General features: G+C 42.4%; 1 protein-coding gene and 1 pseudogene across 1 annotated transcript; one reads left to right on the top strand and one right to left on the bottom strand.

Annotated features, from left to right (window-relative positions):
- The first annotated feature begins 1,005 nt into the window (after positions 1-1,005).
- On the top strand, positions 1,006-7,166 carry LOC103296800 (ubiquitin-60S ribosomal protein L40-like). The gene is made up of 2 exons (XM_054719081.1): positions 1,006-1,056; positions 6,777-7,166. The coding sequence occupies exons 1-2, from the start codon at positions 1,006-1,008 to the stop codon at positions 7,164-7,166; spliced, it is 441 nt and encodes a 146-aa protein (XP_054575056.1).
- A 9,503-nt stretch (positions 7,167-16,669) lies between these two features.
- On the bottom strand, positions 16,670-17,359 carry LOC103296780 (14-3-3 protein beta/alpha-like; annotated as a pseudogene).
- Between the last annotated feature and the right edge of the window lie 7,126 nt (positions 17,360-24,485).

The raw sequence follows: 24,485 nt of genomic DNA, 5'->3' as shown, positions 1-24,485 counted from the left end.
ATTTCTGGACATTGAAAGACAGAGATTCAACTAGAATTTTTTTATAAACAATGTAACATAGGGTGAAATAATAGTATGCTATATGGTCTTGATAAAGCTTTAAACTGTTAATTACATAGTTTTCTCCAAAAGGAGATTTTAGGCAATTGTTTGGGGAATATAGACACTTCTTTTTATATTTTTCGTTGTCATTCCTCCCTTTTTATCCCCTATAAAATTATTCATTGTTTAACTAAACTAAACACAATGTGCTGTTCAGTGAGCAACAATCTATCAAGAAAACATCCATAAGAATAAAAAATAGCCTAGCTGGCATGGCTCAGTGGTTGAGCATTGACCTATGAACCAGGAGGTCACAGTTGGATTCCCAGTCAGAGCATATGCCCAGTGTGGGGCATGCAGGAGGCAGTCAATCAATGATCTCATCATTGATGTTTGTATCTCTCTCTTCCTTCCTCTCTGAAATCAATAAAAAAAATATATATATATTTTTTGAAAACTAGACCATTTGAATTGATTAAAGCAAAAAAGAATTTGGCCCTGTCCCATGTGGCTCAGTTGGTTGAGCACTGTCCCATGCAGTTCAATTCCGAGTCAGGGCTCAATCTCCAGTAGGGGGCATGAAGGAGGCAGCCAATGCCAGTTTCTCTCTCACATAGATGTTCTCTCTCTCTCTCTCTCTCTCTCTCTCTCTCTCTCTCTCTTTCTCTCTCTCTCCCCCCTCTCCCTTCCTCTCTTTCTAAGATCAATTAAAAAAAAACACATATTAATTAAAAAAAAACAGTTTGGAATATCATATGGAATTAAAACCAGTTAAGGGACCTAAAGCATATTTCACAGCACCAGTGTCTTCTTTATATCTTATTTATTTTTTATAGTAAATTGAGATTGTACAAAAATTCTGGGTATACTGATCAAAGACACATTATTTACATTCTATTTATGGTGATTACTTGGCAATACAGATACATTAATGAATAAATAAATATTACTTGATCAACTACTATGTGCCCAGCATTGTTGGTGCCTTATGAAGCTTATGCTTTGAGCAAAGAGGTAATATGTACAAATCCTACCTAACAAAAGGGTAATATGCAAATTGACCGCACCTCCACTACACCCAAGCCACGCCCACCAACCAATCAGGGTGTGTATGCAAATTAACCCAACCAAGATGGCGGTTAATTTGCATATCAAGACAGCATAGAAAGAAGCCAAGCTGCAGAAGGGAGTGAAGCTGCGGAGAAGCAAGCAGGTAGGGCGGGGAGAAGGGAGGCAAGCAGGCGGGGTGGGCGGAGAAGGGAGGCAAGCCGGTGCTGCCTGACTTAGCCCGAACGGTCCAGGCTGCCATGGACCCGGCAGGCCTGGTGGGCAGCGCCTGATGTCACCCACAAGGTCCAGGCCATGATAGTGACTGGGCAGGCTGGGCAGGCAGCACCTGACACTGTCCATGGGGTCCAGGTGGTAATCGGGACCGGGCAGGCCCAGTGGACAGTGCCTGACGTCACCTGCGGGACCAGGAAGCCATCAGGACCAAGCATGGTGGCATGGACAGCGCCTGACGTCACCCGTGGCATCTAGGTGGCCATTGGGACTGGGCAGCTTCAGCAGGCATCACCTGACGCTGCTCAGGGGGTCCAGGGGGGATCAGGACCTGGCTGGTGGCATGGACACCGCCTGACACTGTCTGTGGGTCCAGGGGACGATCGGGACCTGGCAGGCGGCATGGATAGCACCTGATGTCACCCACGGGGTGCAGGTGGTGATCGGGACTGGGCAGTTCTAGCAGGAAGCGCCTGATGCTGTCTGTGGGATCCAGGGAGCTATCGGGGCCAGTCAGGCAGAATGGATAGTGCCTGATGTCACCCGCGGGGTCCAGGGTGCAATCGGGACTGGGCAGGTAGCGTGGTCAGTGCCTGACTTTGCCTGTGGGCTCCGTAGGTGGGGGTAGCCAGTGTCTCCAGGATCACTGTCTGCCCCCGGGCCACCTGAGGACACTGGTGGAACAGGCCAGGGTTGAACATTTTAATGAAAATGCTATGCCTGTGCCCTGCCCCACCATGCCCTGTCCCTGGAGAGGAGAGGGAAGTGGGCAGTTAGGAGGCACCGGGGCTCTGAAGTGGCTGGGAACAACCTACAGGCGAGCTACCAGGAAGAGGTGCTGAACCATGAGGATGCAGAGGGCTGGCTGATGGAGGTGAGCAAAGCTGCAGATGAGGCGGCTCTTGCCAGCACTGAGCTGGAAAAGTGCATCGAAAGCCTGATGGACAAAATTGCCTTTCTGAAGAAGGTGCATGTCCAGTATGCTCAGATCTCCGTGGAGATGGATGTGTTCTCCAAGTCCGACCTCTCCACTATGCTCAAGGACATCCGCATCCAGTATGAGAAGCTGGCTGCCAAGAACATGCAGAATGCCAAAGAATGGTACAAGAGCTGACAGAGAGTGCTGCCAAGAGCACCTAAGTGGTGCGGGCCATCGACTGCTCAAGGCCAAGTCCCTGGAGATTGAAGCAAGCTGGGGCATGAACAAAGCGCTCGGAAAGCAGCTGCAAGAGTTGGAGGATAAGCAGAACTCCGACGTTAGTGCTATGCAGGATACAATCAACAAATTAGAAAATGAGTTGAGAACCACAAAGAGTGAAATGGCAGAATATTTAAAATAATACCAGGACCTCTTCAATGTGAAGATAGTTTTGGATGTTGACATTGCAGCTTATAGGAAACTCTTGGAAGGTGAGGAGACCCGGCCCAGTTTCACCAGCATGGGAAGCATAGCCAGCAGCTACTACCAGAGTTCCCAGGTCTTTGGTGATCTGCCTAAGGTGGTTTACAGAATAGCTCCTACTTGATGTCCGCTCACTCCTTCCCTTCTTAATACACCAGTCACGTCCAGGAGGAGCAGATCAGGTGGAGGAGACCATTGAGGCTGCAAAAGCCGAGGAAGCTAAGGATGAACCCCCTTCTGAAGGAGAAGCTGAAGAGGAGGAAAAGGAAAAGGAAGAGGCTGAGGAAGAGGAAGGAGAGGAAGAGGAAGAAGGTGCCAAGGAAGAATTTGAGGATGCAAAGGAGGAAGAAGGAGGAGGTGAAGGTGAAGGTGAAGGAGAAGATGCCCAAGAAGCTGAGGACGAGAAGAAATGAAGGTGCTGGGGAGGAGCAAGCAACCAAGAAGTAAGATTGAGCCCTCCTTTCCTTAATTATTTCAGGAATAATCCTCCCAAAACCAGGTCAACCCTGCCACCAACCAAGCAGTTGAGTTCCCAATACTATATGAATTAAGAAGTCAATATATATAACATTCTGAGGTGACTCAGGTTGGACATTAAATGTTATGCTATGACTTTTCTCCTTATGCAGAGTATCTGTTTGCTTGCAGAGTGGCTTCCTGGCTTGCTGCCAGCCTGTGCATGGTCCACGCTTATGAGTTCAGGATCTATGACAATGTGAATAATTCAGATGTTTACAATAAAAACACATGGATACAGGAATTCACTAATGTTAATGTTAAACTTCATGGAAAAAATAGTCTTTTGAATCTTTGGTGGTTAGAAATTAAAGTCCTCAAATCATGTGCAATAAACAGTAAATAAAGTTACACTGAATGACAAAAAAAGTACATTAGGGGCCAGGAAATGTCAAAAGAACTGGGGAACCATACCCAGATCAGGAAGGGAAGTCACAGGGTATATATTATTGCAACGAATACAGTATTTCCTACTACTTACAACATATACAATGTAATGTATTAGATGTCTTCCTATTGGATGAAGTATGTATTCTCATAGAGTAATACTGGTAGATATGTTATAGTTATGGCAGTATGTCATATCCTACCTATATTAATAAAAGGGTAATATGCTAATTAGACCATGAGACCTTCCAGATGTCCTTCTGGAGAAAGCCATGGTGGCGGGGCTGAGGCAGAAGCGTTTATGGGTGATCAGGCCAGGAGGGGAGGGCAGTTGGGGTGATCAGGCTGGCGGGGGGGGGTGCAGTTGGGGGCAAGCAGGCCGGCAGGCAGAATGGTTAGGGGAGATCAAGAAGGCAGGCAGGTAAGCAGTTAGGAGCCAGTAGTCCCACATTGCGAGGGGCTTGTCCAACTGCAGGTTTAGGCCCAATCCCATAGGGGTCCCAGATTGGAGAGGATGCAGGCCATGCTGAGGGACCCCCCCCCCACCCCCATGCACAAATTTCGTGCACTGGGCCACTAGTATGTAATAAATTCAGTTTGAGACACTATATGCAGAGATTCATAATTACCAAGAGATTCTTTTAGGAGGTTTGAGTGGACATGCAGGAGATTATCTGAAGTTCTGGGCACAGTTAGGGTCAGTGGACATGGCTGTCTAGAAGGCTATGAGCTTTATGTATCTCCAAAACAGCTTTTTATATATGAAGAGAAGGCCAAAACCTGGAAGAGCTCAAAACTAGGTTTCCTTGGAGTTAGTGATCTGATCATAAAAGCAAAGTAGTGTGGTTAAAATATCAGGCTGGGCCCTGGTCAGTGTGGCTCAGTTGGTTAGTGAGTTGTCCTGTACACCAAAAGCTGGCAGTCAGGGCACATATGTAGGTTGTGGGTTTGATCCCCAGGAGGCAATGAATTGAGAATATTTCTCACATCGATGTTTCTCTTCCTCCCCCTCTCCCTCCCTCTCCTCCTCCCCCTTCCTCTCTCCCTTCCTCTCTCTCTAAAATCAATAAAACCATATCCTTGGGTGAGGATTTAAAAAAAAGAAGAAGAAGAAAGAAAATAGCATCAGACTGGGAACTTGAAAACTCGAGTTCTAGTTCTTGTTCTTTTACTAAATAATATGGGATCCTGCATGGATTACTTAAGTCTTCTTTGATTTTTGTTCCTCATTTATAAAGAGGTGCTAGGGAGGGAAAAGGAATGTTAAAAATAGATGACTTCTTTCCAGAAATAAACTTATATTATTCAAAGACACAAATGGTGGTATTTCTGTTATTACAAACTATAGGCCCGGTGCACAAAATTTGTCCATGTGGGGGTGGGTTGTCCCTCAGCCCAGCCTTCACCCTCTCCAATCTGGGACCCCTTGAGGGATGTCCGAACCTGGTGGGATCGGGCCTAAACGAGCGGTCAGACATCCCTCTCACAATCCAGGACTGCTGGCTCCCAACCGCTTGCCTGCCTCTGCCTGATTGCCCCTAACTGCTTCTGCCTGCCAGCCTTATCAACCCCTAACCACTCTCCTGACAGCCCGATTGACACCTAACTGCTCCCCTGCCAGCCTGATTACCCCTAACTGCCCTCCCCTGCCGGCCTGGTCACCCCTAACTGCCCTCCCCTGCCAGTCTGGTCACCCCTAACTGTCTTCCCCTGCAGGCCTGGTCATCCCCAAATGCCCTCCCCTGCTGGCCTGGTCACCCCTAACTGTCCTCCACTGCTGGCCTGGTCACCCCTAACTGCCCTCCCTTGCAGGCCTGGATTCCCCCCCGCCAACTGCCCTCCCCTGCAGGCCTGGTTGTCCCCAACTGCCCTCCCCTGCTGACTTGGTCCCCCACAACTGTCCTCCTCTGCAGGCCTGGTCACCCCTAACTGGCCACAACTACCCTCCCCTGCAGGCCATCTTGTGGCAGCCATCTTGTGTCCACATGGGGGCAGCCATCTTTGACCACATGGGGGCAGCCATGTTGTGTCTTGGAGTGATGGTGAATTTGCATATTACTCTTTTATTAGATAGGATAGATGGAACTTGCCTGGGCCTATGTGCTCAGCAGCACCAACTGTACACTGTACAGTGAAAAGGAAAGCCATTCACACAGACTGATTGACATTGCTGAGGCTACTCTGCAGAAGCAGTTTAGATATCAACAGATGAAACCACACACACACCAAGAAGATATGAACAAGTTTATTAAATATGAAGCATTTGAGAGAGAGCAGGGGGCTCCTAAGCTGGCCTGAAAATGGCTCAAGAGATCAAGAAAAGGAGATTGGCTTGTTTTTATGTGACTAGTGGTTGAGGTCATGGTTAGGGTAGAAAATAAAGCATACATAAATTGATTCAGTAACAATAGCAAGGTAATACCATATTTTACCAAATCGAGAATGCCATGTAAGATGCATTATATTTTTACACCAAGAAAGAAAAAAAAAAAGATTCTACCTATTAAACTCTGCCATAACATCAACTTTCAAAGGACATTTTTATTTCAGAGATGCTGAAATGTGACCAAAAAAGTCAATGATATATCCTGAAATCTTATTGAGTATTTTTTTCTGTGAACATTTTTTTTTTTTTTTAGTTAGCAACATTCATGTAAAGGAACTCTGTACTCAATCCAGTATAAGATTTGTTAATTGAGGCACCATATGTTTCTTATTAAAGTCATATATCCTGTAAGTTTGTATATTTACAATGTTTAAAATGACTTTTTAGCATGAACAAGAAAGAGTCATAATATGGCTTCATTGTATATGTTGAAAATCTTGCCCCCCCCCATTAGCTAATATTTGTTTTTCAGACAATTACTTCTGAATACACTGCTTGAATTTGCTCTAGCTGATTTGGGAATCTGCTTTTCTATATTTTCAGTATGAAATCGCAACACATGCTTTCTATGCCCCTTAGTCCTTAGAAGTACAGGAGAAGCAAGAAGCATGTAGGTTATGGCAAATGTTCACTCATTATGAACTGATTATTATACAGGTCATGGTTGGGGTCTGAAGCAAAGAAAACATGATAGGAAATAACGAGAGATGTTAAATCTTCTCTCAAGAATTCTCAGACTGGGACCCCTTTTTCTTCAACAAGGAGGCTCAGCAGCCTCCCATAGACACAGATCTCTGTGAGTTCCTGACTGGCAAGACCATCACCCTCGAGGTTGAGCCCAGCAACACCACCAAATACGTCAATGCTAATATCCAAGTCCAGGAGGGCATTCCGCCTGACCAGCAGTGTCTGGTTTTTGTGGGCAAACAGCTGGAGGATGGCAGCACTCTGGCAGAATACAACATCTATAAAGCGTCAGCCCTGCACTTGGTACTTCCTCTGCAGGGTGGCATCTTGGAGCCCTCCCTCCACCAGCTCATCCAGAAGTATAACTTCGACAAGATGATCTGCTCCAAGTGTTGGGCCATTTGCCTGCACCCCCATGCTGTCAACAAGTGTGGCCATACCAGCAACCTGTGCCCCAAGAAGTGAAGAACCTCCATCACCTCCTGGGCTGCAGGGTAGCCCTGGAACCTCAATAAAATTTCCCTTTTATTAACTGGAGCAGTTAAAAAAAAGAAGAATTCTTAGACTGAATCTCAAATTTATGATACTCACTGAAGTCCTCTGCAGTGATCACTAGGAGGTATGGCTCCGAAACACCATATGTTCTCTTCAAAATGACGAGGGTAGAGCTTGCCTGATCTCTGGTCCAGGGCTATTAGGTTGCAATCTATAAGTAAATGACCATGTTTTAAAAAATTAATTTTGGAAGTAACGAATTGGTTTTTAGATATTGATTTGCAATGTACAATTCATAGTTTGTTTGTTTTTAATGTAAATAGTGAATCCCCTTGGCCCTAAGGAAGACCTAACCCACAAAGAGAAATTTTAAAAAATAACTGTCTCACAGATATACTTGGAAGGAAAATATGACAGTATTCACTTCATGCCTTTAGTGTAGGATACATAGCATTTTCCAGGATTATCTTTTCCTTTCCCAAAAATATACTCTCATGTGACTGTTAGTAGAAAAATATAAGAATAACCCATTTGAATATTACTGCTTTTGCATGTTACATATGCCATCTCTTTTCTCTTTGTCCTGGTGGCCCATATCTTTTAGGTTGGAATTATACCTTCTCCTTTTGGGAAAAGCCTCAGTTCGAATTTTTCCTCTCTTTCTTTTGATTCCCTCACCCATATTCCTTTTGGCAACCATCCGCTTATTCTCTACATCTATGTGTCTGTTTCTATTTTACTTTATTTGCTTTGCTTTCTTAGATTCCACATATAAGTGAAACCATAGAGTATTTGTCTTTCTCCATCTCACTTATTTTACTTAACACAATACCCTGTAGGTCCACCTATGTTGTCAGAAATGGCAAGATTTCAATATTATTTCTGTGTAATATTCCATTGTATATATAGATATAGACATATAAATAAATAGATATAGCTATAGGTATAGATACTATCTCTTTATCCATTCATCTATTGATAGGCATCTAGGTTGCTTCCATATCTTTGATATTGTAAATAATGCTGCAATGAACATAAGGTGCATATATCTTTTAAAATTGATGTTTTTCTTTTCTTTGGATAAATATCCAGAAGTGGAATTACTGGGTCATATGGTAGTTCTATTTTTAATTTTTTGAGGAATCTCTATACTACTTTCCATAGTGTCTACACCAATTTGAAGTCCCACCAATAGTGCACAAGGGTTCACTTTTCTCCACACCCTCTCCATGTTATTTGTTGATTCTTTGATAATAGTTATTCTGACTGGCATGATATGATATGAAGCTGAGGTACATGCCCTTGACTGGAATCTAACCTGGGACTCTTCATGTCTGTGGGTCAACGCTCTATCCACTGAGCCAAACCAGGTAAGGTGTATTGGTGGGTTGTTTTTTTTTTTAGTTTAATCAAGATAAATTTATTTTCTATTTAATTTTAATTACTGTTGACATTTAACATTATTTTATATTAGTTTCATGTGTACAGCATAGTTGTTAGACATTTTTATAATCTACAAAGTGATCCCCCAGATAATTCTAGTACCCACCTGACACCATATATAATAATTAAAATATTATTGACTACTAGAGGCCTGGTGCATGACATTCATGCACTGGGTGGGGGGTGGGGGGCGTCCCTCAGCCTGGCCTGCATCCTCTCGCAGTCCGGGACTCCTCCTCGGGGGATGTCTGCCTGCCAGCTTAGGAGTCCTTAGCGCTGCTGTGAAGGGAGAGGCTCATGCCACTGCCGCTGTACTCGCCAACTGTTAGCCCGGCTTCTGGCTGAGTGGTGCTCCCTCTGTGGGAGCACACTGACCACCAAGGGGAAGCTCCAGCATTGAGCATCTGCCCCCTAGTGGTCATTGCGCATCATAGCCACCATTCATTCTGCCGTTTGGTCAATTTGCATATTAGGGTTGTATTATATAGGACTAGAGGCCCGGTGCATGAAATTCATGCACGGGTGAGGGGGGTCCCTCAGCCCAACCTGTACTCTCTCCAATCCGAGAGCCCTCAGGGCATGTCCTGCTGATGGCTTAGGCCCGCTCCCTGTGGTTCTCTGCTCTCTGCAGGGCTTGCCTGCTCCACACCATAGCGATGGGCAAGCAAGCCCTGCTGGGTGCAGCCTGCAGCTCTGCTTGTCTGCTCCGGGGTCGCCGCGGCAACAGCCAAGCAGGCCCTGTTGGGTGCTGCCTGCAGGCCCACTCGCCTGTTGTGGGTCACAGGCAGCTAAGGCCAAGCAGGCCCTGCTGTCTGCTGTCAAGCTGCACTGCTGGACCCACCCCCAGGCCCACCCTGAGGTTGCCTGTCCAGCCCTGCCTGGCTCCCTGGCCCCGCAGCAGCTGTGGCCGCTGGGGTCTGGCCTTGCCTCCCACTTTGGACCTTGAAGCAGCCTCAGTGGCTGCTGACCAGGCCCTCCCCCAGTGCAGGTGCATGGAGGCGGGTCCAGGCGGCGCGACCACCGCTGCAGCTGCTGCAGCCGCTGCTCCCCGCCGCCACTGCTGCCACCGCTGGAGAAACCCCTCAGAGTTCACGGGTCCAGGGGCACCACCACCCCTGCCACTGCTCTGACCCGCGAACACTGAGGAGTCTCTCCAGGGGCGGCGGTGGTGGCGGGGCGGGGTCTCTCCGTGGGCGGCGGAGGCAGCGGTGGCAGTGGCGACGGCTGCAGCAGCAGCAGCAGAGGTGGGGTCTCTCCGGGGGCAGCGGGGGCGGTGGGTGCTGCGGTGGCAGCGGCGGCGCAGCCCAGACAGCGTTCGTGGGTCCCGGGGCGCCACCACCGCCGCCACCGCTCCGACCCGCGAACACTGAGGGATCTCTCCTCAGCGGCGACTGATCTGGCCATTGAGAGGTGCAGGGGGTGGGACTCGTGAGTCCCCCACCTGCGCCTCTCAATGGCTGGATAAGCCACCCCGAGTCCCGCCCCCCAGCCTCCTGCTGCCAATCGTGGGCATAGTGGAGTGATGGTTATTTGCATACTACTCTATTATTAGATAGGACTAGAGGCCCGGTGCACAAAATTCATGCACGGGGGTGTGTGTCCCTCAGGCCAACCTGCACCCTCTCCAATCTGGGACCCCTCGGAGGATGTTTGACTGCCAGGCCTAAACAGGCAGTCATACATCCCTCTCACAATCCTGGACTGCTGGCTCCCAACTGCTCGCCTGCCTGCCTTATTGCCCCTAACCGCTTCTGCCTGCCAGCATGATCAACCCCTAACCACTCCCCTGCCAGCCTGATCGACGCCTAACTGCTCTCCTGCCCGCCTGATTGTCCCCAACTGCCCTCCCCTGACAGCCCGGTCACTCCCAAATGCCCTCCCCTGCATATTCCCTCTTTATTAGATAGGGTTTTTTCTTTAACATATTGGACAGCCCTAACTGGTTTGGCTCAGTGTATGGAGCAATGGCCTGCAGACTCAAGGGTCCCAGGTTCGATTCCAGTCAAGGCCATGTACCTTGGTTGTGGGCATATACCCAGTGGGGAGTGTGCAGAAGGCAGCTGATCGATATTTCTCTCTCATAGATGTTTCTAGCTCTTTATCCCTTTCCCTTCCTCTCTGTAAAACATCAATAAAATATATATAAAAAAAGAAACATTTAAGATTCCTCCATATCTGCCTGGCTGGTGTGACTCAGTGGCTGAGACCCCAGGCTGGGGGCAGGGGCCCGATTGCCGCGCCACTGCCAGCCCAAGACCCCAGGCTGGGGGCATGGACCCAAACCGCTGCTTGGTGCTAGAGCATTGCCAAGTGGCTGCAGGCAGGGCGAAAATGTTCCCACCCCACCCCCAGCTGCTTGGCGCCTGCACTCATAGGCTCTGAGTGGCCAGGGGGCGTTCTGGGACCCCTGCCGCTCAGGGCCTATGGGCCTACAGGCTAGGAGCAGCCTGGGTCCAGAGGATGTTCCTGGGACCCAGGCCAATCAGCAGCTGCGTATGCAAATTAACCACCATCTTTGTTGGGTTAATTTGCCTACTCGCTCTGATTGGCTGTGGGCATAACGAAGGTACAATCAATTAGCATTTTTCTCTTTTATTGGTGTAGATTCCCTATGTTGTACTTTACATCCCCTTGAATATTCTATAACTACCAATTTGCACTTCTTAATCCATTCACCTTTGTCACTCATCCTCCAGCCCCCCTCCCATCTGGCATCCATCACTCTGTTCTCTGTATCTGAGTCTGTTTCTATTTTGTTTGGTGCCAAATGACTACTAGATTTATCGGGGTGATCACTCCTTAGTCATATAAATGTCTAATCACTGGGTTATACAGTTGAAATTAATATATTATACACTACTGTGATTGAAAACTTAAAAATTATTTAAAAGGAAAAGAGGTAAAAGAATGTGAAAAAATGAAATTAGCCACATTTCTCTTTGCAACAATATAGGAATGCTACTCAACTGCTCATTTACTGATGTTCCATGCATAGAAATGTCCCTTTTTGAAGAGTTGAATCATGATATAGCAAGCATGAAATAACTGTTCCTTAATGAATATTATTCCTTTAGTGTTTTACTGAAATGCAACTTATACTTCTGTTATTCCTAAAGCAACACAAAATCGCTTGTTTGGTTAAAGACCACTAAGTTGGGGTGTTTTCTTCTCTGGAGTTCAATTGCTGCTGTGTTCATTTTTTAATAAAACATGCCAAATTTAAAAACAGCACGGCCACAGGAGAAGCATTAGAGAGCACTGCACAGCTGAAAGTAAATTTTAAAAAAAAATGTGAGCACAACACGATGCTAAAGCTCTCAGTGCCTTTGCGGACTCTGTGCCGTGCCTGCAGGTCAAGGCCAACTCCTTTCAGCCTGGCCGGTCCCCTATTCAAATTGAGAAATGAGTCTCCTGTGGTGTCACCTAGAAATGCCATTGCCCTTCACTCAAGAAAAAGCACATTTACACTTTTGCTGTGTTTTTTTATTTAAAAAGATTGTGTATGGTGTGTGTGTGTGTGTGTGTGTGTGTGTGTGTGTGTGTGGTGGGTTGCTCTCAAGCAATCATTAAAAAGTACTCAGAATATTAGAGTGTAGTGAATAAATGTATCAAGAGATCGCATATAGGTCAATTTTTTAGTCTTGTCTTTCCACAGTGTTTATAAGGGAACAACAAACAAATAAACAGTGTTTTATATAAGGTGAGATTCATTAGTTAGAATAGACAGCAGCCTTTTTATAATTTTAGTTGCACAAAGAAATATTTATCTTCCACTAGAAGTCCAGTGCACGAAATTAGTTCACGGGTAGGGTCCCTAGGCCTGGTCGGTGATCAGGGCCGATGGGGGCCTTCTGGCTGCTGTCCAGGGCCTTCCTTCTGGCTGCAGCTGGGACCTTCTTTCCCCGACTTCCAGCTGCCAACTGCCAGCTGCCAGCCAGGGTCTTCCTTTGTTCTATGCTGCCCCCTCGTGGTCAGTGCTTGTCATAGAGAGTGATTGAACTCCTGGTCTCCAGGTCGAACTCCCAAGGGAACACTTTGCATATTAGCCTTTTATATATATAGAATTTACCCCTCATGATTTTTAAATGTATATTTTTATTGATTTCAGAGAGAGGGAGAGAGAGAAACATCAATGGTGAGAGAGAATCATCAATTGGCTGCCTCTTTGATGCCCCACACTGGGGATCAAGCCCACAACCTGAGCATGTGCCCTGACCAGGAATTGAACCATGACCTCCTGGTTCATGGTTCAATGCTCAACCACTGAGCCATGCTGGCTGGGCGCCCCTCATGATTTTGTTTATTAACATTGCTGCGGTGGCTTAAAATTTTCATATAGTCTGAAGCACTAAAAGCTCAGGTCAAAATGCAAACCATATCAAATATGGGAACTATTTAAAGCAACTACAAACATTATTTTACCTTGAATACGTTTTGCTTTCCAAAATGGGGCAGAAGATAAATCTTTATTGATGGGGGAAAAAAGTGAACCCCATAACCTGGGTCAAGTGTTTTAAGTTAGGTTTGTGGAGGTGTGGGGAAGGATGAAAAAAAAAAAGAAGATTAGAGGGAAACCTCTCCTACTTAACAATGTCACCAAGGGTTAATTTTAAATGTATATGTGTTAAAAATAAGGTTCAGAATTAGGTAATTCCCAGGTTTTCTAGATGATCTATGACATTAACTGGAAAGAGCAGTTAAAATCCAAAATACTCCAGGGCAGTGGTCGGCAAACTGCGGCTCGCAAGCCACACGCGGCTCTTTGGCCCCTTGAGTGTGGCTCTTCCACAAAATACCACATGCGGGCGCGCACATACAGTGCGATTGAAGCTTCGTGGCCAGTGCGCAGAAGTTGGTTTTCGGCTCTCAAAATAAATTTCAATCGTTGTACTGTTGATATTTGGCTCTGTTGACTAATGAGTTTGCAGACCACTGCTCCAGGGGGAAAATGTGTAGCTCCTCAGAGTGAAAGGCTAAAATTAGGGACAGAGAAATTAGTAAATGAAATGGGAATTTCCTAACTGATCATAAACCTATCCTTAACCTACAGCAGCGATTTTCAACCTTTTTCATCTCATGGCACATATAAACTAATCACTAAAATTCTGCGGCACACCAAAAACCATATTTTTTTGCTAATCTGAAACACACACAAAAATAGGTATAATTTTGATTCATTCACACCACACAGCTATTGTTGTGTTGACTGTTGTCATTTTTGTATTTGACAATCTAGGCAAAAGAGGTCAGTTTCCCTGACTAAATAGTCAGGTATTGCATGTTTAAAAAATTCTTGTGGCACACTGGTTGAAAATCGCTGACTTGCAGGAATACATACTTGAGTTTTTAACATGTATTGCGATTATTTTGTGCAGGTTATTTTGCAGTGATAGCTAAAGAGTCTTGAGTTGTCATTTAGAATATGCTGTTCTTAGTAAGAAAGGAGGTATTTCTGCCTATGATTCTTGTGTTAGTAGGCACTTTTATGTTTTATTGTGGTTAAATATATATAATGTACAATTTGCCATTTTAACAATTTTTATATGTACAGCACTGTGGCATTAAGAACTTTCATATTGTTGTGCAACCATCACCACCCTCCATCTTGAGAACATTTTCATCTTTCCCAACTGAAACTCTGTGTATGTAGAGCATACGATAACTCCCCATGCTCCCATACCCAGACCCTGGCAACCACCTTTACATTCTGTCTCTATAAATATGACTATTCTATGTCCTCATATCAGTGGAATCATACAGTATTTGTATTTTTGTGCCTGGTTTATTTTATTTAGCCTAATGTCTTTAGAGTTCATCCATGTATCAGAATTTCCTTCCTTTGTTAAGCTGTATAATACCCCAGTGTATGTATGTACTACTAGTATACTTTCTCTCTCCAGGCATCTGTTGAAGGGTTCTTGGGTTGCTTCCACCTTTTGGCTATTGTGAATAATGCTTCTATGTATATGGGTGTACAAATACCTATTTGAGTGTGTGCTTCCAATTCTTTTTTCTTTAAATACATTTTTATTTATTTCAGAGAGAGGAAGGGCAAGAGAGAAAGAGAAATAGAAACATTAAAGATGAGAGAGAATCATTGATCAGCTGACTCCTGTAGGGAATCAAGCCCGAAACCTGGGCATGTGCCCTGACCAGGAGTTGAAACATGACCGCCTGGTTCATGGGTTGACACTCAACCACTGAGCAACACCGGCCAGGCTCCAATTCTTTTGGACCATATACCCAGAAGTAGAATTGCTGGATCCTATGGTAATTCTTTTTGATTTTTTATTGTTTATTATTTTTTATTTTTTAACTTTATTTTTATTGGATTCATGCTAGAATGGGCTTTCCTTTCTCTGGCTGCCGGCACCGCCTTTCCACTCCAGCCCAGCCCCTTTCCACTCAGGCCCCTGAACTGCCTCTTTCTGCTCCAGTCCTGCCTTCCCACGCTGCCCAGAGGCCCTGAGAGACCGGGGATGGGGCAGAACACCCCCGGCACTAGGCGTCTGGTCACTAGGCGTCTGTGTATGCAAATTAACTGCCATCTTTGTTGGGTTAATTTGCATATCACTCCTGATTGGCTGGTGGCGTAGTGGAGGTACAGTCAATTTACATGTTTGTCTGTTATTAGGTAAGATGTCCTTTACTCCTCCCCCTGTCCCCCAGCTTTTCCTACATCCACCCAGTTCCTGTTCCTTCACCACACTGTTATCTGTGTCCATGGACTGTGCATATATGTTCTTTGGCTAATTCCTTCACCTTCTTTCATCCAGTCCCCCTTGGCCCCTCCCTCTGACACTGACAGTTGTCAGTCTGTTCCATGTATCTATGCCTCTGGACCTAATTTGGTTGTTAGTTTATTTTGTTCACTAGATTCCACATGTAAGTGAGTTCATATGGTATTTGTCTTTCTCTGACTGGCTTATTTCACTTAGCACAATAATGTCCTATGGTAATTCTATGTTTACTTTTTTGAGGAACCACTATGCCATTTTTGACAGAAGTTGTACCATTTTACATTTCCATCAGCAATGCACAAGGGCTCTAACCCTCACCAGGAGTGGTTATTTTCTTTCTTTGTTGTTTTTGTTTTAGTAGCAGCTACCCTAATGAGTGTAAAGTAGCATCTCATTGAGGTTTTGATTTGCATTTCCCTAATGATTAATAATGTTGTGCATGTTTTCATGTGCTTACTGACCATTTCCATATTTTCTTTGTTGAAATGTCAATTCAAGTTCTTTGTCCATTTTTAAATCATACTGTTATTTTGTTGTTGGGTATAAGGATTTTTTATATATTATGAATATTATTTTATTATCAGATCTATGATTTGCAAATATTTTCTGCGATTCTACAGGTTGCCTTTTCATTCTGTTGATAGTGTCCTTTGATGTGCCAAACTATTTAATTTTTATAAAGTGCAATTTATCTACTTTTTCTTTTGTTGCTTGTGCTTTTGATGTAATATCCAAGAAATAATCACTAAATCCAATGTTATGAAACCTTTTCCCTAAGTTTCTTTACCAAGAGCTTTATAGTTTTAGCTCTTACATTTATGTTTTTGAACTATTTTGAGTTAACTTCTGTATAAGCTTTACTTCTCATGTACTTTAGTACATGAGAAAATTGTTGGGAATGTTGTAATGATTAGACAGTAGTATATGTTGGACCTTATGCTCAGCACATTTATGATCTCATTTAATCCTCAAAATTGTCTTATTAGTTAAACACTATATATCTCCATTTTGGAAAAGCAGAAAGAGGTACAGAAAGGGAAGATAACTGATCCAAAGTCACAAACCTACTAAGTGGCAAAACTGTGCTTCAAGCCATTTCTGTTTTACTACCAAAACCACATACATATATATACATATACAGTTGTGTATAATCAATTTTTTCAGCTATACCTGGATTTTATTTTACTTTTTAATATAATAGTGTTATAGGACATTTCTTTTTTTCTTTTTTTTTCTTTTTTAATTGCACAAAGGTATATATGTGCAGGGTATGGAGTGACACTGAACAGATCACGAAGCATGATAGACATTAGTTCTCTCCCTCCCCAGCATATCTCTCTGGTTTTTCCAGGTCCACAGAGTGAGATGGTCCTTAAGTCACTGCATGATCAGGGTGCTGCCTTTGTAGGACTCTTCATTCCGTGTATCCAGTTCAACAATTGCATCATCAAATGCTGCCTTTGCCAGGATAATCCTTTTCAGGAGAGTTTGGAATCTCAGAGTAAAAGACTGAGACATTTAGTGCCAGGCCAAGTGGAATTGGGTGTGTGAGCTATATTTCTTTCTTACTAACTTCCAATGCTTCCTGGTAAGCCTGCCCAGACTTCCACAGGGTGGTTAGTGGTTTGGTTCTTGTCTCCAGATGACACCTCCAAAAGAGATCTAGAATAATCTTTCATTCTCAAGCAGAACACCTTACATTCTGGTTGCGTAACATTGGCAATAAGATATTTGTCCCACAGCTCCAGAGCATTCTTGCAGCTGTCCTGCAGTGCTGCCTGTGTCTTCTTGCAGTATTCTCTGCCCATCTGCTGTTGCTTCTCATTCTCTCTATTTTCTGTGCAGTGCTAGAGATGATACCAGAAAGAACGGGGGGCACCCACCACATTCTTGAAGGCAACAAAGAGCAGGTTTCTCTCTTCATTAGAGAGTTCATGCCCCTGTTCTGTGACTTGTGCCTGCCTTCATGGCTGCAGCCATAGCATGATAGCACCTGCCTTTCTGTACCAGCTCACTTTTTTTAAATTGATCGAGAGAGAGAGAGAGAGAGAGAGAGAGAGAGAGAGAGAGAGAGAGAGATTTGTTGTTCCACTAGTTTATGCATTCATTGGTTACTTCTTTTTTCCTTTTTTTAAAAATAAATCTTTATTGTTGAAAGTATTACATACACTGAGTGGCCATATTATTATGATCTCTGAACGCATAATAATCTGGCCACTCAGTATATATCCTATATAATAAAAGGCTAATATGCAAATTGTCCCCTTGACCAGGAGTTAAACCAGCAGGCAGGCTGGCCAACTGCCCATGTTCCCTACCCCTAACCAGGCTGGCCGGACCCCACCAATGCACGAATTCATGCACCAGGCCTCTAATATATATATATACTGAGTGGCCAGATTATTATGCGTTCAGAGATCATAATAATATGGCCACTCAGTGAATGTCCCCCCCTGCATAGCCCTCTCACACACCCCTCTGCCCCAAGCCTTCACCACCCTATTGTCTGTGTCTATGGGTTATGCACATACGCATATAAGTTCATTGGTTGATCTCTTCCCCCCTTCCACCCTCTCCTGCCTTCCCTCTGTGGTTTGACAGTCTGTTCGATGCTTCTCTCTCTCTGAGTCTATTTTTGTTTATCAGTTTATGTTGTTCATTATATTCCACATATGAGTGAGATCATGTGATACTTATCTTTCTCTGACTGGCTTATTTCACTTAGCATAATGCTCTCTAGATCCATCCATGCTGTTGCAAATGGTAAGAGTTCCTTCTTTGTTATAGCTGCATAGTATTCCATTGTGTAAATGTAATTCACTCATCTGCTGATAGTCACTTAGGCTGTTTCCAAATCTTAGCTATTATAAATTGTGCTGCTATGAACATAGAGGTGCATATATCCTTTCTGATTGCTGTTTCTGAATTCTTGGGATATATTCCTAGAAGTGGGATCACTGGGTCAAATGGGAGTTCCATTTTTAATTTTTTGAGGAAACACCATACTGTTTTCCACAGTGGCTGCACCAGTCTGCATTCCCACCAGCAGTACACGAGGGTTCCTTTTTCTCCGCATCCTTGCAAGCACTTATCATTTGTTGATTTATTGATGATAGCCATCCTGACAGGTGTGAGGTGGTACATCATTGTCATTTAGATTTGCATCTCTCAGATGATCAGTGAATTTGAGCACTTTTTCATATGCCTTTTGGCCTTCTGTATGTCCATTTTGGAGAAGTGTCTATTTAGGTCCTTTGCCCATTTTTTAATTGGATTGTTTATCTTCCTTTTGTTAAGCTGTATGAGTTCCCTATAGATTTTAGAGGTTAACCCCTTATTGGATGTATCATTGGCAAATATGTTCTTCCATGGGGTGGGCACTCTTGTTATTTTATTGATGGTTTCTTTTGCTCTGAAGAAGCTCTCTATTTTGATGTAGCCCCATCTGTTTATTTTCTCCTTAATTTCCATTGTCCTAGGAGATATATCATTAAGATAGTGCTATGAGAGATGTCTGAGATTTTGCTGCCAATGGTTTCTTTTAGGATTTCTATGGTTTCACATCTTACATTTAAGTATTTTATCCATTTTGAGTTTATTTTTGTGAATGGTGTAAGTTGGTGGTCTAATTTCATTTTTTTGCATATATCTGTCTAATTTTCCTAACACCATTTATTGAAGAGACTGTCTTGACTCCATTGTATGCTCTTTCCTCTTTTGTCAAATATTAATTAAGCGTAATGGCTTGGGTCAATTTCTGGGTTCTCTGTTCTATTCCATTAGTCTATATGCCTGTTCTTGTGCCAGTACCAGGCTGTTTTGAGAAGAGTGACTTTGTAGTGTAGCTTGAAATCTGGTATTGTGATTCCTCCAACTTTGTTTTTTCTTTCTCAAGATTGCTGTGGCTATTCAGGGTCTTTATTGATTCCATATAAATTTTTGGAGTATTTGTTCTTGCTCTGTGAAATATGCCTTTGATGTTTTAATAAGGATTGCATTGAATCTGTACATTGCCTTGGGTAGTATGGACATTTTAATTATGTTGATTCTACCAATCCATGAGCACAATATATTCTTCCACTTTCATATGTCTTTCTTTATATATTTTTTCAATGTCCTGTAGTTTTCCAAGTTCAGGTCATTTACCTCCTTGGTTAAGTTTATCTCTAAGTATCTAAATTTTTTGGTTGTAATGGTAAATGGGTTGTTTGTTTGGTTTCCCTTTCTGAGAGTTCATTATTGGTGCATAAAAATGCCATAGATTTCTGGGTATTCATTTTATATCCTGCTACATTGCCAAATTCATTTTAAGTCTAATAGTTTTCTGATGGAATCTTTAGGGTTTTCTATGTACAGTATCATGTCATCTGTGAATAGTGACAATTTTACTTCTTCCTTTCCAATTTGGATGCCTTTTATTTCTTCTTCTTGTCTGATTGCAATGGCTAGCACGTCTAGTACTAGCAAACAGGAGTGGTGAAAGTGGGCATCTCTGTATTGTTCCTGTTCTTATGGGAAATGGTTTTAGCTTTTGTCCATCGAATATGATGCTGGCTGTAGGTTTGTCATATAAGGTTTTTATTATATTGAAGTGTGATCCCTTATTCCCACTTTGTTGAGAGCTTTTATCAAAAAATGGTATTGAATTTTGCTGAATGCTTTTTCTGCATCTATTGATATAATCATGTGGTTCTTATCTTTCAGTTTGTTTATGTGATGTATCACATTTATTGATTTACAGATATTGTACTAGTCTTACGTCCCTGGAATAAGTCCCACTTGGTCCTGTTGTGTGATCTTTCTAATGTATTGTTGGATCTGATTTGCTAGAATTTTGTTGAGGATTTTAGCATCTATGTTCATGGGGGATATTGGTCTGTAATTATCTTTCTTCGTAGTGTCTTTATCTGGTTTTGGGATTAGGGTAATGCTGGCCTCATAGAAAGAGCTTGGAAGTGTCCCTTCTTTGTGGATTTTTTGGAATAGTTTGGGGAAAATAGGTATTAGTTCTTCTTTCAATGTTTGGTAAAACTCCCCTGTGAAGCCATCCAGACCAGGGCTATTGTTAGCTGGGATTTTTGTTTTTATTACTGCCTTGATTTCATCAATAGTTATGGGTCTATTCAGGTTTCTGATTCTTGTTGATTAAATATTGGAAGATTGTATTTTTCTAGGAATATGTCCATTTGGTCAAGGTTGTCCAGTTTATTGGAGTAAAGTTGTTCAGAGAATTTTTTTTTATGATCCTTTGTATCTCTGTGGGGACAGTGGTTACTTCACCTCTTGCTTTTCTGATTTTGTTTATTTGGGTCCTCTCTGTTTTTTGTTGAGTCTGGCAAGAGGTTCATCAATCTTGTTTATCCTTTCAGCTCTTGGTTTTATTTATTTTTTTGTATTTTTTCTCTATGTCATTTTTTTCTGCTCTGAACTTTATTATGTCCTTCCTTCTGCTCACTCTGGACTTTTCTTGTTGCTCTCTAATTCTTTAAGTTGTAGGGGTAGATAATTTACTACAATTTTTTCTTGTTTTTTGAGGTAGGCCTGTAGAGCTATGAACTTTCCTCTCAGGACTGCTTTCACTGTGTCCCATAGATTTTTGGATGGTTGTGTTTTCATTGTCATTCATTTCCAGGATGTTTTTTATTTCTTCTTTAATCTCTTTGGTAACACATTCGTTGTTTAATAGCATGCTATTTAGCCTCCATATGTTTGATTGTGTGTGGTTGTTTTTATTGTAGTTGATTTCTAATTTCATGCCATTGTGATCTGAGAAGATGCTTGATATGATTTTAATCTTTTTGAGACTTAGCCTGTGTCCTAATATGTGAATGTCTATCTTTGAGAATGTCCCATGTGCACTTGAGAAGAATGTATATTCTGTAGCTTTGGGGTGAAATGTTCTGAAGATGTCAATGAGTTCTATCTGATATAATGAGTCATTTAGGATTGCTTTTTCTTTGCTGATTTTTTTGTCTTGAGGATTTATCCAGTTATGTCAATGGGGTATTAAAGTCCCCTACTATGGTTGTGTTGCTGTCAATCTCTCTTTGATATCTTCCAGAAGATTTTTTATGTATTTGGGTGCTCCTGTGTTGGGTGCATATATGTTTACCAGAGTTATATCCTCTTGTTGTGTTGATCCCTTTAGTATTATGAAGGGGCATTCCTTATCTCTTGTTATGGCCTTCAGTTTGAGGTCTATTTTGTCAGATATAAGTATTGCTTCCCCAGCTTTTTTTTTTCCATTTCCATTTGCTTGAATAATTTTTTTTCATCCCTTTACTTTCAGTCTATGTGAGTCCCTTGTTCTAAGGTGGGTCTCTTGTAGACAGCATATATATGGGTCATGTTTTCTTATCCATTTGGCTACCCTATGTATTTTGATTGGAGCATTTAATCCATTTACATTTAAGGTTATTATTGATAGGTACTTGTTTGTTATCATTTTTACTCTTCATGCCTGTGTTCCTTCCTCCATTTTTATTTCTTCTTCATAACAGTCCCTTTAGCATTTTTTGCATTGCTGGTTTGGTGGTAATAAACTCCCTTATCCCTTTTTTTGTCTGTGAAGCTCCTGATTTCCATTGGCTGCTTCTTGTATGTGCCCTGACTAGAGATGGAATCTGCAGCCTTGGCATATCAGGAAGATGTTCTAACCAACTGAGCTGCCTGACCAGGGCCTGTACCAGCTCCCTTTTATCCATGTTCATTCTAGCGGAAGGACTGCTGAGGGTGAAGACATTGGTGAGTGGAGCTCTAAGCACAGTGACAGCTTACTTCACAGACCCACTCCCTGTGCAGCTGCAGTGGCCATGGGGGGCAGTTATCCTGACTCCGGATTCTGCAGTGTCAGTGGAGGTGGCCTACAGAATATTTCTTGAGATAATTATGTTATTCATCTTTCCCTCACCTCATTTCAGGAGACCAGAATTTTTGCAAGTTGTGGAGCAGAGCCTGTCATTTTTAAAAGGCTGAACACAATGAAGAAATAATCTCTGTGTTCTCCTCCCCCCTCCCCCCACCCTGACAGATGTGAGGGAAAATCAACACATACGGTCACTGAGAGGAGGAGTGAGAGGAGGAGAAGAGAGAATCCTGGAAACTTGAACAGAATGAGGATTCCATAGGTACCCATGAAATTCATATACAAAATGGTGGCAGCAACCTTAGGAGGTCATAATAACTCGGATGAGTTGGATGTTGGGTACAATTAGGAAAGTTGGACCCTAAGAGTAAAGTGCAAGGCTCTCCCTTATGCCTATCCATTAGTGTGGCATTGAGGCAGCATAGCCCAAGACATGAAAGGGGCCTGAAGTTAGCACTAAGCACAGTAATCAGTATAAATCAGTATGAACCAACATTCTTTTTTTTTTTTAATATATATTTTATTGATTTTTTACAGAGAGGAAGAGAGAGGGATAGAGAGTTAGAAACATCGATGAGAGAGAAACATCGATCAGCTGCCTCTTGCACACCCCCTACTGGGAATGTGCCCACAACCAAGGTATATGCCCTTGACTGGAATCGAACCTGGGACCTTTCAGTCCACAGGCCGAGGCTCTATCCACTGAGCCAAACCGGTTTCGGCTGAACCAACATTCTTAAACTTGATGCTCAACACACCGAATATTGCAAATATTATAACATAGGCTATGGACATTTATTTTCTACAAATCCCCATGTTCTCATATTTAATGACCAATTCATAGGAAATCAGTGAAGCCAAAATATAACATAAAACACCTAATACAGGTCACCTGTAAGCACCAATATGGTCATTCTCTTTCTGTCACTTCCCACATCCTCACTGTTTCCTAGTGCTTGGCACTCATTTTCTAGAAGGACAGAAATATACCTTGTTATTTTTTAATGTTCCCAGTCTAAGAATAATTGTAATTATACCAGGTCCTCAAATAACGTTTCTTTTTAACATTGATGAGGTGTTATAGGAACGTAACTCTTGTTTATATCAATTAGCCTATGGTAAAATTGGTTTCATTATACACCATTTTGTTTAAAGTTGTGAACCTGTCAATGCCGTTAAGTGAGGCCTTTCTGTAATTCCTTTTAGAATGTAGTCTAAAGGAGCAAATTTTCTCCTAGAGTGCAGACATATTTCAGACTATGAATATTATATATACATACTCATGTATCTCTCAGTTTTGTTTTCCAAGAAATTCACTTAAACTTCAGGCTCACTCAGTAATAATATTCACTTACGGGATTAGTTGAGATTTTTGCTACCCTTTCCTCCATATTTAATACATGCATTTACTTTCTTTTAGCAACTATATTGCTCTGAGATATATTTTATTATTAGTTTCCTCAAGTCATTTTGGAGTAATCAAATAAAACTATAGGTACATTAATACCAATAATAACAAAGTGAGCAATTTGAAATAAAAGAAGTAAAATGAAAATTTGGAATAATTAGCTAGTTATTGATTGGTTGTTGCTAAAGAGAGGTAACAAAAAGGCAGCAACTTTAGTCTTCAAAAGTTTGATCTATAATACCCATGTACTTGATTTTTATTAGTCAAATAATTGACTTTAATATATCTAGTTGGCATTTCCAGTTGTTACTCTGATCTTAATTTAAAGGAGCAGTTAACTGTGTGCCATTCATTTAGGGAATAGGAGGTGGTAGAATTATCTGATTAGAATATAAAACTATGAAAATTGGCTCCTGTTCTTGACTTGCTTATTAACTTTTATAAAATCAAAGCACTTTAGAGGATTTAAGTACCTTATTTTTGTAGATCACATTATTCAACCTCCTCATTTTGCAGTTGAGAAAGCTAGGTTTCAAGAAAGGTGAATGTCTTGCCAAAGACAATATAGTTGATTGGTGATGAAATCAGGATGAGAATTCAGAACCTAAGAGTTGGAAGAAACCCATAAGGATCATCTTATTTATCTCCTTATAAAATATGGGTCAATGGGACGTACCCAAGGCCATTCAACTTTTAAAAATATGACATATATTCTTGAATGTATCAAAATTAATTCACATAGAACATACTTAAAATAGAATATATTATCTCTCTACTGCCAATTTGGTTCTTTTTCAGTGTGCCCTCAACAGTGAATGGTACAACTGTCTATC

The sequence above is a fragment of the Eptesicus fuscus genome, chromosome 1, assembly GCF_027574615.1.
Source record: "Eptesicus fuscus isolate TK198812 chromosome 1, DD_ASM_mEF_20220401, whole genome shotgun sequence".
In the NCBI taxonomy this organism is placed as follows: Eukaryota; Metazoa; Chordata; class Mammalia; order Chiroptera; family Vespertilionidae; genus Eptesicus; species Eptesicus fuscus.
This window is presented reverse-complemented; position numbering and strand designations above follow the sequence as displayed.